The 19,460-nt window shown below is 38.5% G+C and overlaps 1 protein-coding gene across 2 annotated transcripts in view; it reads left to right on the forward strand.

Moving 5' to 3' along the window:
- The window catches only part of LOC145979355 (uncharacterized), a 148,135-nt gene that overhangs the window by 91,092 nt on the left and 37,583 nt on the right, over positions 1 to 19,460 (forward strand). For both annotated transcript variants that reach the window (XM_083112218.1, XM_083112219.1), the window contains exon 12: positions 2,122 to 2,215. In XM_083112218.1, the coding sequence (XP_082968344.1) occupies positions 2,140 to 2,215 (76 nt within the window). In that variant the 5' untranslated portion in view covers positions 2,122 to 2,139. The remainder of the gene's footprint in view (positions 1 to 2,121; positions 2,216 to 19,460) is intronic.

Genomic DNA, 19,460 nt, shown 5'->3' on the forward strand with positions numbered 1-19,460 from the left:
TTATTTTATACATATACTACACAGTACTACATACGTATACAGTACAAGAAAACAAAAGACTTGAGAAAATGAGAAAACACTCGTAATATACATACAGTACATGCCTAAAATACAATACTGTACCTGTACTGTGTTATTTCTGCAGAAAAATAACCAGAATTTTTTTTTTGTGAACAGATTTGATTGTTTTTTGTTTTGCCGCTCTTGCTTTTTCGAGTGTGTAGATAACTGAGGTTGTGGACACACACACACACACACACGCACGCACACACGCACGCACGCACGCACGCACACACACACACACAGAGAGAGAGAGAGAGAGAGAGAGAGAGAGATAGAGAGAGGGGGAGGGTGTCATTTTAATGGAGACCACGGAAACGTTTAGAGGACATCAAAACAAACAACTTTTCTCAGTAACATTTTTCTCGTCGGAGCATCATTTCGGTGCTACAGTCGTTCAAAAAAGCCCGTTTTCCTGCCTGGATGCTGGCAACCCAACACAACATTTGATTGTATCTGTCACGTCATTTCCTGCGGCGAAACGGCACACGGCAGGGTTGCAAGGAACACACAAATTTTGTGGAAAATTACAAACTACCAACCACATTATTAGCTGTAAAACGAAGTAAGAAACGCGTCCAGTAAACCGAACATCATAGCCTACCAGCCAGAAGATCAGCAGTCATCTCGAGGGAAGGGGAAGTGACCCAGCAATATGAGAAATGGTAAAAACGTATTCAAAATGAAGTGTGAATATCGGATTTTGTCTCAGCCTACATGTCAAATATCAACAACAATAAATTTTATTGGACTTGCAGCTTACATGTGGCTGTTTACGCCCAGCTACATGTCAAATATTTGCAAATCTTGTTGCAAGGTTGATATTTACAGGTTTGTGTCCAGATGCCTTGTGGTACTTTTGTGCTGATAACGGAAGTATTCGAGGTTCACGTTGTTACATTATGGCTAAAACACGTACAACCACAGTAACAATCTAATGATGAATCAGTAGCGAATATATTGCCCTGTTCATAGTTGCAAACTATTACATGTGTATCTGGTGCATAGATAAACACAGTCGGCGGAGAGCTTGTATTACTACTACTTATATCCCTGTTTTTTCAACCATTTTTGTCACTTGCCTCATAATGCCCTGAATATACATTATATTATGTGTTGCTTACCTTTGGAATTTTGAGTTCTTTCATTTCTATTTTGTCATCTGTTCAGTGGTCACAGACAACTAGTATCAGAAGGGCGAAGTGGATAGAATAAATTGTAGGTACCAACTTAGTAACTAGATTTGCAAATATTTGACAAGTAAGTTGAGACAAAAATCGATATGACCACTTCCACTTGAATTCTATTTTCTTTCTACCATTTTTCGTATTGTTTCTTTACTCCCTGTTAGGTTACAGAACGTGTTTTCTCATTTTGTTTTATGGTACATAATGTGGCTGATTATAGCTATGTCATTTTTCACAGAACATGTGTGTTCCTGGCAACCCTGGAACGCATCGCTCCACGACGGGATATGGCGTCAGAAATGCAATCAAATGTTGTGTGTGGTTGCCAGCATTCAGGCTGCAAAACGGCCTTTTTTGAATGACTGTAGAGCCGAAATGATGCACCTACGAGAAAAATGTTACTGAGAAAAGTTGTTTCTTTTGATGTCCTCTATATGTTTCCGTGGTCCGTGGGCGCCATTAAAATGACACCCTGTGTGTGTGTGTGTGTGTGTGTGTGTGTGTGTGTGTGTGTGTGTGTGTGTGTGTGTGTGTGTGTGTGTGTGTGTGTGTGTGTGTGTGTATATATATAAAAAGCCGATTTTTTTCGAAAAACAAGAAAGCGAAAACATTTTTTTCGATAAACGAATAACAATTTTTTTCTTTGAAAGAAGGATTTCTTTTTTCGAAAGATCGAAAAATTTTATTTTCGAAAATCGAAAAACTATTTTTTCGAAAAGGCCATTCTTAGTTTAAATCTTTATTTATCTTCAAGATAACAATTACCTGTTATTAAATAGGCTACTAAATACCTGTAATTTAAGATTAATTTCTTCATCCAATCTTGGTGCTGGTGTGATTATAGAAGTGATAACATCCCTTTTTCTACTTCCAGAAATCGATAAAATCTATAATGGCGACAATAGAGGAAGGGTTTGCGAACGATATTGCTTTGATGCTTATTCTCAGTAAGGACAGACCTACAAATGGTAAGTTGTTGTTTTTTTGTTTTTTTTTAAACCTACCTTTTAACCAACCAACTATACTGAATCATGTGATTGAATGAAAGACTGGCAGATTGGTGTGGATCTCTGATGTTAGTCGGTGTTGCCTGCTACCAAAATCAATCCAAATCTTCTGAATAATTTCTCCTTTTTGAAAGAGACGCATAGAGCCATGACAACGACATCAGAGTTCATCACAAATATTGATGCAGTCATGTCTATTATCAGCTACAGGTGGTGGACATTGAAACTGAAGCACTGGGAATGCAGGCACTAACCTTCATTAGTATGGTGTTCGGCAACCTTTAGCAGCTAGTCCACCAGCAACATGTCTGGGGAAAGACCAATAGAGGTCCTGCACAGTGGTGAGAGGGATTTGCAGCCATTCCTCCAGAAGCACACCCATGACTTCACGACATATTGTTGGTGGAGGGAGATGTCGCTCCACACGATCTTCCAAACCACCCCATAACGTCTCAATAATATTCAGGTCCGGCGACTGAACAGGCCACAAAAGATGTTCAACCTCACGTTCATGCTCATCGAAATACTGGGGTGTAAGGCTGACCTTCCGCATAATACACCCAAATGTCAACCTCACTTCCACACAGTACACCCTGGACTGCATTTTGCAGACGAACGAGGCTCTGGCGACTGGCACTATGGTCAGTTTAGTTTTTTTGTGTGTGTTGTCCTGTTTTTTTGTCAGTGCCCCTTTACAGTCTCAACTTTTAACGAAAGTCAGAATATTTTAATATTTTAGTAACAGCATTGCAGTCATGCTATTTTAGTTATGGTAAGAGGCTTGACCCCGTATAATGTGACGGGTGCAAAATGGCCTCAGTGCTGATGCACCCAAAATTTTAAATTCAAAGTTCAAATCCAGCGAACCACTCTGCAACCTGTTTTGCAGTGTATATTGGTGCATTAACGTCCTAAAACACTACACCACAGTCTGGGAACAATACTTGCAACATAGGCTGCAGATAGTCCTCCAGAGTGACCCTATAGTCCTAGGCATTGACATGTCCATCTAGAATGCTCAGTTGTTCCAAAGACTGCCACACTATTGTAGTCCACACCTCGTGGATCCACCCCCACGTTCCACTCCGGGCACGAGGTAGTCTTTTTGCTATGCTTCTGGAGGATCGCGTGGGGCTACATTTCCCTCCACCAACAATATGTTGTGAAGTCATGGGTGTGCTTCTGGAGGAATGGCTGCAAATCCCTCTCACCACTGTGCAGGACCTCTATTGGTCTTTCCCCAGACATGTTGCTGGTGGACTAGCTGCTAAAGGTTGCCGAACACCATGCTAATGAAGGTTAGTGCCTGCATTCCCAGTGCTTCAGTTTCAATGTCCACCACCTGTAGCTGATAATAGACATGACTGCATCAATATTTGTGATGAACTCTGATGCCGTTGTCATGGCTCTATGCGTCTCTTTCAAAAAGGAGAAATTATTCAGAAGATTTGGATTGATTTTGGTAGCAGGCAACACCGACTAACATCACAGATCCACACCAATCTGCCAGTCTTTCATTCAATCACATGATTCAATATGGTTTCTGCATTAAGCGGTGAAGTACAAATGGAGCTTGGAAAGTATGGATGGCCTTCCATTGTATCAAGAGTGCTCTTGGACAGTTATTTACAGAAGTGGCCAGACGATGAGTACCTTATGCTTGTATTTTAGAGATTTGCTTTCTTCTGTACTATAGAACATCACACCTTACCAGCATAAACGACTGTAGACATGTTCCGCTCGTAAACATTGATAGAAGTTAAGAAAAAGGTAAAATATTTTAGAAGAGATACTGTGAAGAAGTCTAGTTGGAGAGAGATTGTCTTTTACCTTTGTTGAATGTCTTTCATGTAGTTTTTGGAACGGGAAGTTATAAGTTAAATAAATGTTGTTTTTCTGTTAATGTTTTTCCTAATCGAAGATTATTACAATTGGCGACAAGGATAAAAATGGAATGAAGGTAACAAGAATAATGAGTATAAGAAGATTAGTCTTATTATGAATAAGAAGCTATGAATAATGGAGGTTAGTAATCATGTACAGTTTTTTGAACAGTTCGATGTGGAACGTGGCAATATTCAAACATACATTGAAAGATTTGACCAATTCTGTTTGGCAAATAATATTGCAGCAGATAAAAGAGTTTGTACATTAATTTCCGTAGCTGGTGGAAGAGTGTACAATATACTAAGTGATTTAGTAGCACCAGCAAAAGTGCCACACAAGACATATGAAGAATTATGTACTTTGTTACTAACTCATTTTAAGCCTAAAAGAAATGTCGTAGCTGAAAGGTATAAGTTTCATTTGTTGAGACAAGAGGAAGGGCAGACGTTATCTGAATTTGTAATATGTTTGAAGCATCAAGCAGCTAATTGTTCATTTGGTACGTTTCTTAATGAAATGATGAGAGACCAGTTAGTTTTTGGCATACATAGTGAAGTAACAAGAAAGAAATTATTAGCTGAACAAGAGCTTGATTTTGTAAAAGCAGTATCTTTATCATCAACCATGGAAATGGTAGAGTAAGATGTGAGGTTGTTTTATCAAAAGGATAAGACGGTATTCAGTAATGTACATCATGTACAAAAAGACAGAACAGTTAGTCAGCAAAGTAAGAAAGCTGCTTTTAAATGTTCAAGGTGTAATAATGTACATGAAAAGTACAAATGTCCAGCTAGGAATGTGCATTGTTTTGAATGTGGATTAAAAGGTCATTTTCAGCAGTTTAGGAAGGAAGCTTCAACTAAGGTGAGACATGATGTTGATACATCTATGAAGCCTTTGTTGTTAAACGGCGTACATGTGGAAATTAAATAACCAGTGTATGGTAATAACCAAAGTAGGTTAGACTTAATGAGTCTTAATGACAGTTGAAGTGAACCTTCACATGGGATTAAGGTACATAAAAATCAATTATATGTACAAAAATCGGATGTTGAAATGAGTAGCTCTAGAAGTGAAGCTGATAATTGTTTGGTTAGGTTGTTGTGCAAGGGAAAAGATGTCCAATTCGAAGTGGATACTGGTGCAGCAGTATCTGTTTGGGATGAGGAATTCCATACAACGAATTTTGGGAACATTGCAGTTATATAGAGTGTTCTCACTTTCCGGAATGCAGATGGGATACCACTACCAATAGTAGGGAGAGTTATGCTGGATGTGCAGTTTGAAAATAGAGGATTAAAAATGCCCTTGTACATTTCCCAAAATAAATTGAAAACACCTATTTTAGGAAGGACCTGGTTGGATGAATTATCAGGGTGGCGACAGACCTGGAAAACCTGGAAAACCGGGAAAAGTCAGGGAATTTGAGGTGTCAAAAAAAGTCAGGGAAATGTCAGGGAATTTAGTCTTCATTGACGTTTTTTAAAAAAATTATTTATTTATTTAAATATATCATTACGGAACTCTGCACGGGAACAGGAAATCTCGTTCGTAAGTTTCGGCCTCAACTTTTAGGACCTTTTTATACGCAACACAACCACGGCGCCAGAAACCAGTGATGGCAGGAAGAGAGAGAGAGAGAGAGAAATTTCTCTCGCCCGGGCTTCTCGGCGGGAATTTTGAATTTGAACACTTTTTGGATGGAAACTGTTATAACTCTGGCACTATGGGAGAAATGTACTTCGGATAACTTTTGTTTTGCAGCTAAAACGTCAGAGCATGTAACCGTATACAATTCAGACCGCCGGACCAAGGAAGGGGGCTTGGGGGAGCACGACTCCCGAATTTCAATGAAAAAACATAAAAATCTGGAGTTTGCCCCCTCTTCTCCCGCTGTTTTGGGGAGAAGGCGCAAAATTTAGTGTTCTTTTCAAAGAATGGACATTTCCAAAGAGAATGAAACATGTTTCATGGTCTTGGGTGCCATACAAGTTGAATAATAAGCCAAAATGTGATTTTTTTCTTTACGAAAAATAGGTAATTTGCATTTTTGGAGGAAAATTGTTGTAACTCGGGCACTATGGGAGCAATCTACTGCGGATAAGTTTTGTTTTGCAGCTAAAACATCAGAGCATGCAACCGTGTACAATCCAGACCGTCGGACCGAGGAAGGGGGCTTGGGGGCACGACCCCCGAATTTCAATGGAAAAAACATAAAAATTTGGAGTTTGCACCTTCTTCCCCCGCTATTTTGGGGAGAGGGGGCGAAATTTAGTATTCTTTTCAAAGAATGGACATTTCCAAAGAGAATGAAACATGTTTCATGTTCTTGGGTGCCATACAAGTTGAATAATAAGCCAAAATGTGAAACTTTGTTTTTTACGAAAAATAGGTAATTTGCATATTGCTCAGAAAGTTATTATAACTCGGGCACTATGGAAGCAATCTACTTCGGATAAGTTTTGTTTTACATCAGAGCATAAAACCGTGTACAATTCAGAACGCCGAACCGAGGAAGGGTAGTTTGTGGGGCGCAACCTCCGAATTTCAATGAAATAATCATAAAAATCTGAAGTTTGCCCCCCTTCTCCCGCTATTTTGGGGAGAAGGCGCAAACCTTAGTATTCTCTTCAAAGAATGGACGTTGCCAAATAAATTGAAACATGTTTCATGTTCCTGGGTGCCATATAAGTTGAATAATGAGACAAAATGTGATTCTCTGTTCGGAAATGTGGCATGGATATGTTGCGGAAGGGGTGTGGGACAGGGGGGAGGTTGGTCATCAATATGAATTTCTCAGGCTTGCTCCAGACCTGTGTCAGAGTTTCCACCCAAACATAAGAGTATGAAGGTCCAAAAAGCACATTCATTTCGTAATGAGCACCATGGTACCATATGGTATCATTGGGCGAGTACGACCTTACTCTGGTGATACCATATGGTATCATTGGGGGAGTAAAGGTTAAGCCTCTAAATATTACGTGGAAAATGCATTGAATTATCATTTTTTCTTGTCCATATGGGAGTAGTAAGAGGACTTGTCAACAGATGGAGGGGATAAGAGCGGGTGGCGCCGTCCGATAGTTGTCTGACGTCTTAGTAAGGCATTTTGTTGGGCAAACTGAAGGAACATGGAAACAAATAGGTTCCATTGATACATACAATTTTTGTCGAATATCGCCACCCGTCAAAGTATCTCACTACAACATGCGACAGAAATTGCATGGACTGCAAAATCCAACAAAAATCGCATGCATAAACAAGAAGAGCTTTAGACTGCAAATATGCTGCTGGAATTTTATTACTCTTCTGGCTCACTTCACCTTATTTAATGTAGCAGTGCTTACGAAGGTCTTCTTTCATCATCCTGACGTATTACTGGCTTCGCACAAGTTAACATACGTTTACAATGACATTGCACTATTGTTAGATATCAAGAAGAATCCAACCAAATGGGATATATATTGAATACTATCACGAAAAAGTGAAACATAAAGCTGCATTGGTGAACGTTATAAAAATTGGCAAGTGCATGCTCCCAACCTCAAATTTACTGCAACACTAGTATTGCAATGAAATTAACGCCAATCTCTGTTCTGTCTGTTTAAACTCGTGAGAGATGGTCATTAATCTCTCACTGAGTAAGGTTAATGTCCAATATTATGAAATAAAATACTAATAATAAATACGTAAATATTTTAATATGATATTTACTCGAATCATTCTATCATAAAAGCAAATCACTTTCTTCAAGAATTGACTTTTCTCTGCCAGCCCTGCTAATTTTTTACTTTCCATCTACTGATTTATACGAGGGGTGGCCAGAAAGTAATTTCCAAGTAGTAGGGACAATGATTTTTCGCAAACGCCAAAACCGTGAATAATGGTAATTGCTGCGAAGTTATGTTTAGGAATGTGCAGTGATGTCTGGACACATTTTTCGCCCGTTCGAAATATCGAAATAATGCGAATTTGGCAAAAAATGCGAATTGTTGGCCTTTTTGGTGATTTTTTTTAAAAATAAATCTCCTAAAATAATGAAAAATTCCACGAAATCCAACATTCTTGTCTTTTCTAGGCCATGTTTGTGTACATAGAACATGCAAGTTTTCCAACATTTTACTCAAGAGTAAACTATAGAGTTATACGTACATGGAATAATTCCGACAGCCACATTAATTCATGTATTTCCACGATTTTTTCAACTTCTATCAAAACCATTTGTATCACAGAGCCAAGTGGCAGAGTTCTAACAGGAGATCGAGTGCGTATCTACCGTCACACGGGAGTCACATCTTCAGATTTGTCGCACCATCGGCATTTGTCGAGCGAGTAATAATGAAGCTCAGTCGTTAGGGCGTCTGACTAATATGTGAGAGACCCGTGGTCGATCCCCTGCGGGGGAGAACCTGGATGTTTTCCACCTATTCAAACTGCTCCGGTGCCTACCCAGCATCATATGAAGCTGATACCTTGAGGAAACTTTGAGGGATAAAGGTAGCCAGGAGCGTGGTGCTGATCACATCACCCCTACCTTCACCCATGATCAAGAAAGTGTGGGTCCCTAATTCCACATCCCTCTACACCTTCATGGAAAAGTAGAGGGGACCACTTTACTTTTACTTCCTCAAAAATCTGTTTCAACATATCAAACTGTGACGAAAATACGTAGACCATGCGACCTACAATTTAAAATAATAGTTTAAAAGCACAATGGAGTATTAAGTTTCGGTATATTTGGCAGATAAATGTTTTAAGACAAAAACGCGAATTTTGGGAAACTTAACACTAACAAGTCAAAAGAAGATAATCCCTTTAGTTGATGCCATAATATATCTGTATCTGTCACGTGAGATTGATTGATTTTAATTTTTTGGGTGCATCGCCACTTATGGTCATTATGCACTCTTCAGTATATACGAGGAAAATTCCATTATCTAAAATCCCTACCTTAAAATTAAAAAAGGGGTATGGAAAATAACTTTCAAGATTTCAAACTCTCACGAAGAGGCGTAAGCCATGTGACTTACAATTTGAAACCGTAGTTTAAAAACACCATGAAGGTATAATTTCAGATATTTGCCAGAAAATACGCTAAAATGAAAATGTGAATTTTGGGAAAAATAACACAGTATAGTAAAAAATAAAAAATAAGAAAATACACCAATTTGAAAAAAAATAACAAAATATCAAGGTCCCTATGTAAAAAAAGAATATCAGTTGTAATTTATTGCATTAGTAACAGTGAGTCCTAAAATAATTTTCGGCATAATCAACACCGTTGTTCTGGTATTTGTCGTAGCATGGCATTAAATTTTGTATGCCCATGGCATATGTGTCTGACAGCAAAGACTGGAACTATCTACAACAGTGTAGCTGTCAAATCCTTGTCCTGCCAGAAACTGCTTCAGTTAAACAGAGAGATGAAAGTCGGTACATTCAAGGCCAGGGCTGTACAGGGAGTGGTCCAAGATCTCTCACCTGAAGTGATGCAAAGGTCCCGTGTGTACTCAGCTGTATGGGGTTGTGCACATTCGACTGGCCTTCCGTGAATTGTCTGCACCATCATCTGACCATACTATCCTGTCTGCACAACTCACACGATTGCTGGTGGCTCTGTGCTAAATTCTGAGCGTGCAATGTAGGCTACATCGCAGTCGGTGGGAGACTGTATGAGAGCTGCAATGTTTAACCTAGAACTGTCCTAAAACGGCTGCATTGCAACTGTACCAGATTACAGCTACATGCCACTTCTTCCTGCCTGCATGTGTGTGTGTCGTTCTCCGACCACTAGTGCTGCGTATAGGCACCATTGGAGCTTTTTTCAGGATGCCCCTCGTATATGAACTTTCAGAAGATTTTATTATTTTAGTGTTAATGTTTTAATGTGTGGTTCGCTAAATCAGGTACCTATACATTGCAATTCTATAAATTCCTTGCGTTAAATTTCTAATACCTACATACCCTTTTCGTCAGCATTAATGGTATAACTGCATGTTGTCAGTTTCACAGTACTTCACTTGGATATACTGTACTGAAGCAGAAATCCCATTGATAATGTAAGGAAATATGACACTTTATTTTGTTCGATTCAATTGTTTCACTTATATGCAAGAGTTAAGTTGTTTGCTTTACAGGGAAGAGAGAAGTAGCTTTATGCATCGAAAAATGAGTCCGCACTCATGGTTCTTGCAAGCAGAGGGTTCCAAACCTCAGTGGAAATATCAACATATAATACCGAGAATGTATAAGGAGACTGATAAATTACAAATTGTATTTCTTAATCATTCACTCTTCACTCTTATCTCATTTAGTCGTAACTTTATTTTAACAAGTATTTTATTTTAAACTTACTGCATATGACAAAATTCCGTAATCCTTCCCTAGCTTGTAAATTGTAATAATTTTCAAAATTCACTATTTTGCAGTTTGAATTGAAATCATAGTGAATAGAGAAATTAAGTCAATTTCATAGAAGATAATATTGGTACTTAACAAAACCATACGTGGATCTGTATGAGTTTATTATTTCTATTTGCAAAAACATCGATTTAGTTTAGTTTGTAATTGTCAGGGAAAAATGTAAATTTTGTCCTGGAAAACCTGGAAAAGTCAGGGAATTTCATTTCTGCTTGTTTGTAGCCACCCTGATTATGGCCAGATTGTAAATCTTGGTTTCAGTTAACGATTTCTAGGGACAGTTGTTTGTTAACAGTTTCTAAGCAACCAACTTTTACTATAACTTGACAAGTTTAAAAACAAGATGCTGCAATCCATTGTTTGCGCACCTCACATCACATTTCCCCACTCCATTGTCTGCGGCGACATTCGTTCGTAGTGTTGCAACCCTGAGGGGGCGGAATTGTCTGAGAATTTTCAACGAAATTTGAATGTGAAAGGCATGAATTAGTATCCCCTAACCTACGCTACCTATTGATTACGCTAAATTCTAAATACATTTTGATACTTTCCCTTTAAACCTTAAATGAATTAAGTTATATTAGGGATATTTATTACCAGCATAAGAAATGTATGAAATAAAACAATAGAAAAATGAAAAATATATAAACGATAGAACTGAGCTCACCTTCTAAATGTTTTCCAGTTCTCCTTCTTCAGTTTCACTCTCCCACTCATCCGAGTCTGTGTCTACCGATGAATCTGTGTCCGTGTCTGAATCGGCTTCACCAAGTCTAATTATCAGTTCATCTACACGCTCGTCCATAAGTCCATCTCTTTCAAAGTTTCAATGCTTTAGAAAATAACACAGGCAAGCGTGTTATCAGATTGCCTTCTCGTAGTGATTCTTGTACGATAAACGATAAACAAACGAACCACCACCCCACTCGGTTAAAAAAAAAAAAAAAAAAAAAAAAAAGGCCAACGCTCGATGTCGCATTCAGAAAATGAAGTCATTCGCCCTGTAGTTTCTCTTCGTTATAAACCTTAATGCACGTGCGTAATACTACAGTTTACGATCGGCGCACCGCACACATTTTCAAAGGCCGGATTAAATAAAATGAACCACTGATATAATATGAGCCTGCATGCATCGTCACGCTAAACAGTGAAAATCGTTTGTCATATTTGTTTTAGCTCAATTTTGCTGAGTTCGCACCACTGGTATTCTCAACGCCAGACCAGTGAGTAGAAGAGTGGTGGGGAGGATGACGTAATACGAAGTGCTCCGCAGCGATCTGTGCATATCGGAACTTAACTTGTCAGGCTATAATCAGAAAGTTGAATACTTAATAAATAAGTACAAAGAAGTTTTTTCTGGTAATATTTGTGAGCCTATTAAGCAATTTAAAGCTACAATACCAATCAAGGATGGTGCAGTTCCCATATTCAAAAGAGCATACAAATTTCCTTACAGTTTACAACCGAAACTAAAGGCTGCATTGGATAATTTTTGGAGTTTTGTCACCTATTCAGTATTCTGATTGGGTTACACTTTTAGTGGCAGTAAAGAAAAATAATGGTCATCTACGGCTGTGTTCTGATTTTAAAGTAACCGTCAATAAAGTGGTAGAAAAAGTAACTTATCCTTTGCCACGAATGGATGATTTATTTAATTCTTTAGTGAATGCAGACACACATGTAGTGTTGGACCTGACCAAAGCATATCTTCAACTATTACTTGACGAGAGTGCTAAAAAGTTATTGGTTCTCAATACTGAATGGGGATTGTTCACTTATAACAGGTTACCAATGGGTTTAAGCTGCAGTGCACAGATTTTCCAAAGAACCATGGATCAAGTACTGTTAGATTATACATTTGCCAAATGCTACCTGGATGATTTAATTATAACAGGCCGTGGAGAAGAAGAATGTTTCAATAACACAAAACTAGTTTTGGATAGATTGACATATTACAATATAAAAGTTAATCTCGATAAATGTCAGTTCTTCAAAGAAGAGGTAGACTATTTAGGTTACAGGGTATCTAGTAATGGTTTTCAACCTTTAATCAAGAAAAAGACGGCAATATTGAATTGTCCAGAGCCAACAAACGTAAAAGAATTGAAGTCATATTTAGGAATGATTTCATTTTGTCATAGGAGCATGCCAAAGTTCGCTATGAAGATAACACATCTTTATGAATTGCTAAAGAAAGGAGCAGTGTGGTCGTGGACAGATCAACATAAAGCGGAATTTCTTGAATCCAAAGAAGCGTTGCGAAAAGCTGAGATATTGACTCCATACAACCCAGATCAAGATATTGTATTGATTGTAGATGGAAGTGGTGTAGGAGTTGGGGCTCAGTTGTGTAATAAGATTGAGGGTGAATTGAAAACAATTGCCTGCACTTCGGCGAAACTAGCATCTTCAGAGAGAAATTACAGCCAATTTGAAAGGGAAGCGTTAGCTTTAGTGATGGGCATAAAGACATTTCATAAGTATCTTTATGGAAAGCATTTCATGGTCAGTGATACTTTACCTGTAAAATATATTTTTGGCGAGGCAGCAGCAATTCCATCGTTAGCATGTTCACGTTTACATAGATGGGCTTTGCCCGTAGTCCACCCCCGTAACACATGTTCCAAAAAAGTATGTCCCTTGTAGCCGCTGTAACACATATGTTACAAACAGCTTTAGATACAATTATCGAGGGTTTGCCACACTTATATTTGTATATTGAGGTTGAAACACTGACAGTTCGTTCGGGAACATGTTTTGCAATCGTGTTTACGAAAATTCCAACTCTCCCTCCCCACCCCCTCCTTTCTCGGAATATGTCACGTGTTTAGGCTTGGGCTCATGTGTTGGCTCTCGTCAGTTGACAGACACAATAAATGCTTGGTATTTACGATGCTGTTTTCCTCCAAGCTTCCAACGCTGTGATTTAGTACTGATAAGGCACACATTCTTCTTTGTGTTTAGATCTGGTGATCCAGCTGAAGTAGTGGCGGGGGGGGGGGGGCAGGGCAAGGAGAGAGGGGATTGGATGAGGTTTGGCGGTGTCAGCTTTCTGTCCCCTCTATGTTAGAAATGCAATGAAGCTTGACGATAGCCAGAGGCACCAGAAGCGTGAGTCTATCCAGAAGTAGAGACAAAACAAACGATTGCAAAGGCTCCCTTCCCTGCTCTGTTAGGAAAGGCCTCACCATAAACAGTTCGTATCATATAACAGCTCATCGATTTCCATAAGGCACAATCATTTCCTTCCGGACATATTTCCACAAAGAGCCGAATCAACAGGGAAGAAATAGATTCACAGTAGCTACACAAGATGCAAGTGCGAACGAAAAAAGCAAAAGTTAGGGTTTTCTCCCCAAAGTAGCTGGAGAAGAGGGTGCAAACTCAACATTTTTATGATTTTATCATTGAAATTCGGGGGATGCAGCCCTTGCCTGTAACCGCCCCCCCCCCCATGGTTGGGGCATCCAAATTTTACATGGTTTCATGCACTGATGTTCTACCTGCAAAACAAAAGTTATCCGAAGTAGATTGGTCCCATAGTGCCAGAGTTATTACGATTTTTCTCCATTATGTATACAAATTCAAATTTCGCGTTCAAAGCCTCAGCGACACTGGGCTTACTTTCGTCAGACCGCGCGGCATACTAAGGGTTATCACAATACTCATACACAATTGTTTACACAAAAAGCGTGTAGATGTAGCAGATTTTTTATCTAGATTGCCAATAGAGGAAGACACAGGGGATGCTGAAGAATCTTTAAATTATATTGACGCCTTTGAAATTGAACCTCTATTGTTAGATAACATAGTAAAAGACGAAAGATTTGATTTGATTTTGATTTGATTTAGTTCATTTTACTTCACGTTTTGTGCCTCTTGGTTAATTTGCGAAGATGGGGATGAGTGATGAAATGATGAAATTGATGAATGGACATTCACAAACAACCAAGCTCGACCGGGGTTCGAACCTGGGACCCTTGGCGTCGCAGCACGATGTACTAACCACTCGGCCACAGGGTCGGGCAAAAAGACGAAAGAAGATGACATTTTACAAAAAGTTGTACAATGGGTCGATGTTGGGTGGCCTAATTCACTTCCAAAAGAGTTTCAAAATACTGTAGTCTTACATTATTACAGAAGGAAGAATGAAATAACAATGGATGTCTTATGTGGGGAAGACGTATAATAATTCTGAAAGAATGCAGGAAAACAGTGTTGAAGCTGTTACATGCCAAACATGTAGGTACACCTAAAATGAAGATGATCGCTAGAGAATTCTACTGGTGGCCTTTAATAGACGAGGATCTTGGGAAATCAATGTGTAGAATGCAATAGTTTTCAAAGAAGTGCATCCAAAAACAAATATGTCGGATGGAAACAAACAGATATTCCTTTTTGAAAGAATACATGTCGATTTTTTTGAATACGGAGGAAGGAAATTTTTGCTATTCATTGATAGTTGCTCTAGATGGACAGAAATATGGCAGGTGCGATCGACAAATGGAAAAGAAACTTTAGAATGTTTAAACAGAAATTTCCAGATATTTGGTTATCCTTCTGTTATTGTGTCAGATAATGGACCGCCTTTCAGGAGAAATTTTGTGAAAAGCATGGAATAAGATTGGTACATTCACCGCCTTGGAATCCGGAAAGTAATGGTTTAGCGGAAAGGAGGGTGCAGACTGTTAAAGGCTTATTAAGAAAGAAATATTTTCAAAGTAGAAATGAGGGACGTAGAATTGACTGGAAAAGAAAATTATAGATAGTATTTTATACTATCTAAGAATTTCGAAGTGGCAACGATTAGGAATGTCTCCAGCAGAAAGAATTATGAGTTATCAGCCGAGAAGTATATTCAACTTACCAAATTGCCAAATAGATGAAAAGGTAGACAATAATAAATATGAGGCAGAATCTTGGATGCCAAGATCAGGAGAGATAGTTTGGGTAAAAAAAATTCCATCCTTAGTGCCTAAGTTTATAAAAGCTCAGGTGATTAAGAGAGTAGGAGCAAGGCTTTTAGAAGTGAAACTTAGAAATGGATTTACAAAGAGAGTGCACAGACAACAAGTGGGAAAGCTTAAGAACAACTATAAAGGTCAGAGATTGAAGGTTGAGAAGAAAGAAGAGGAGTTGGATGATTTTTGGACGTTTCCAAGGTATACAGAGGCAGCACCAGGACATGGGGAACCAGAGGCAGCTGTACCTACAGAAGCGAGGAACATAGAAAACAGAGAATTTCGAAGATCTTCTAGATCCAAGAAGGAGCCGGATAGACTTTGGTAACAAGACCTATGAATGATTTTTTTTTTTTTGTTAGAGGGGGAGAATTGATAGAAGTTAAGAAAAAGATAAAATATTTTAGAAGAGATACTGTGAACAAGTCTAGTTAGAGAGAGATTGTCTTTTGTCGTTGTTGAATGTATTTCATGTAGTTTTTGGAACAGGAAGTTATAAGTTAAATAAATGTTGTTTTTCTGTTAACGTTTTTCCTAATCGAAGATTATTACAAACATGAATCAAGCCATTGTGAATATACCTCCCACTGGATATTTCCTATGTCAGCATGTGTTACTCTACACACTCTAAAGTGCATTGGTGTAAGTAGCAGGTGGGGAGGGGGTCCGAGCAATGATTACAAGTCAAACTTGTCGCAATTTCAAAAGACGAATTCCCAGAATTTGGAAAGTGAATTCTTACTTAAACATTAGTCCATCGTAAGCACCATTAGTCCATCAATCTCTCTTTAGGGATTCCTCGCAGGTAGAAAGGTCATTGTTCATTCGAAAAGGTGCACATGGTTACAGCATATTTCTTGGAATTTCAAGTTCTTTACATTAGCAGGTATATTTCGGTCGGGGTCAGGTTGGTCAGGGAATGCATGAGAATTATTTTGTTGGTATTCTTTTTCAGTAGAATACATTTAGCAAGAGATCACTACTGAAGTAATCACTATTACTTGAAAAGGGTTCTTAATGTGTGGGAGTGACAAAGAGCTGTAACTTAGGCAGGGGGGGGGGGGGGCTAGAGTAAAGTGAACATTGCAGGACACTGTGAAATGAAACCATTGGCACTCTGTGCAAATAAAAATTTCAGTCTTGCAAGGGAATAGTTTTAAAAACTTTCTTGCTCATTCTGCTCGCAACTTCATTGAAATCAGTTCTTATTAAATGCTATGTTAACTGTCTTGTGTGCAAGAAATTGTAGACTAAATCATAACATATTGCCGATTACTAAAAGATGATTAAATAATACGAATTTCATATTTAGAACCAGACCCATAGGCGAATTTTAAATAAATTTTCTCTCATATTATACACTGTATATATATATATATATGTGTGTGGGGGGGAGGGGGTAGTATAGGAGATGGTGGGTAGAGAAATACAGAAGAACAGCATTTTCTAACCTATATGTATGCAACCACGTGACAAATATTTGCAGTTGACACTGACATTTGTTTCCGTCAGATTGAAAAAAAAGTGAATGATAGGGGTAGACTACATGTGTGCATATTACAAACAATTCAAATAGCCTATGTAAAGCAACATATGTGTGTGGGGTTGATGAGGGTTCACACCCATTTTGCAAGATGATTTAACATGCTAAAAAATAAGAGGGGGCATGCCCCCCCCCCCCTTGGGTACGGCCCTGTTTAGAACATAATTTTGCGTTAATAAGTCTTCTTTGCTGTAGTTAGGAACTAAAAAGAAAGGCACTTGAGACTAAAATATTTTTTTTAATTTTATACTGTATAGATGCCTTACGGGTCAGAGTTATTTGCATGCAAATTTTAAAGAGAAGTGCAAGTTAAGAAAGTAACACTTTCCTCAAAGATAAATGCAGCAAGTGCCAAAATGCACAGAAATCTCTAGCTAGGAATCTGAATATGCATGTGTCATTTTCAGTACAACTTTACTATCAGATAAAGATGTTTTTCAAAAGCTGGAAATGCCGAGCTCCGTGTCATTTGGTTAGCACAGCTCACAGCTCCAGGGTTCGAATCCCGGCATGAACATGGGTTTTCTTTATGAGTACCCTTCATCTATACGAGGGTTTCTGGAAAAGTTTCTGCAAACTACCACCAACAGTGGCGCTAGTGTTCTGCTATTATAAAAATCGGAAGAATAGATGTTTTATGTTTAAATTATCTTTGATTGTTTGTTTAAGCCTATTCGTTTATTTTTCACAGCAGTTTGAAGAAGTAGTTTCGTGTGAGAAATGGAAATTTCTCGTGAACACTTTCGGGCAATGATTTTTTATGATTTCAAATTTAGTTTAACATCGAAACAATGTAGCGAGCAAATTCACTAAACAGCAATCCACTGTTTGCGTGTTTCAAATTGAGCCGAAACCAACAAATGTTGTTCAATCGATGAGTGCTGCCAAGCAAATGATTGCTTGTTTCTTCGGTTATACCGGACATGTGGCAACAATAGCTTTAGAAGATCGAAGGACTGTAAGTGCTGAGTGGTATACAACAATTTGTTTGCCAGAGGTCATCATTGAATTGCGTAAACCAAACCCAAATTGTCACATTATTCTTCACCACGACAACGCCAGTTCGCACTCAGCACACCAAACTGTTGATTTTTTGTCCAGTAAAAATGTCGAATTAATGACTCATTGTCCGTACTCACCTGATTTATCACCTAATGACTTCTTTTTGTTCCCACGCATGAAAAATAAGATGCGTGGTGAGTGATTTGTGTCACCTGAAGCAGCTGTTGACGTATTCCGAAAAGTATTGTCTGAGGTATCAGCAGAGTGGAAAAAATGCTTTCAGAATTGGTTTGAGCATATGCAAAAGTATATCGATCTTAAGGGTATAATAAAGCCATTCCCAGAATTTCACATCTTTTTTTCATATTGATTGCAGAAACTTTTCCAGCAGCCATCGTATCATCCTCGTGGTTAGCTAAAAGTGGCAAAAAAATCGAAGTGAAGTAAGACAAATCAATCAATAGTTGAAAATATATTTCACGTGCACCCCCTACTCTGCATATTATATACATATATACAGGGTGAGTCACCTAAAACTGCCACCAGAAATATTTCGTAAACAACAATAAATATTGAAAAACTTCTTTCGCAAATATATAGGTATGAGAGGGGCTCATGAAATATGTGGACACAATACGTTCAGCTACATAAGGAAGTGCGATTTTCAACACAAACTTAGTTTTTTTTGGAGCGATTTTACAATACCGGGAATTTCTCCATTTTGTTTGAAATTCGGCATACTCACTAATTTTGGCCCCCTAATCACGAATCTGCAGTTAAAATTTGGCGCTCACGTGTCAAACTTGCAAAATTTAACTGTTTCCTAACCTAACCACGTGCCAATGGTGCGTGGGGCTAGCGCCAATGGTCCGTGGGGCTAGCGCCAATGGTGCGTGGGGCTACGAATATTTTTTTCGAAACCAATTTTTAACTATTGTAACCTTTGCATGGCCCTACCTAATCTAACCTTACAGGAAATGGTTCGTGGGGCTATGTATGAAATCTGTCCGAAGGATAGTAAAGAAGTACCCAAATTTCAACTGCACAGTCATGATTACCAGACCAAAATTAGGAAGTACACCGAATTTCAAACAAATTGCATATATGTCAGTTATTGGACCCTGCCGAAGACGAACTCTGAGTTACGCTTATGCTAGAGTGAATGCATTGTGCGTTTGCAATCACCCCCGAATAGCCACCTGGAGTTGTGTAAAATCTGACACGTTCAACAATTCCAGATGTCTCTTTGACTGGAAAGTGCATATTTCCAATAACTTTCCATTTTTCACCAACTGCTCTGATAATGGAGTTGGTCTATGATGAAGGACTTTTGAATCATAGTGTATATACAGAGATTGTCAAAAGACAACTATTAATATTTCAAAGACTTAGT

Source organism: Lepisma saccharinum, chromosome 26 (genome assembly GCF_977018435.1).
Source record: "Lepisma saccharinum chromosome 26, izLepSacc3.1, whole genome shotgun sequence".
In the NCBI taxonomy this organism is placed as follows: domain Eukaryota; kingdom Metazoa; phylum Arthropoda; class Insecta; order Zygentoma; family Lepismatidae; genus Lepisma; species Lepisma saccharinum.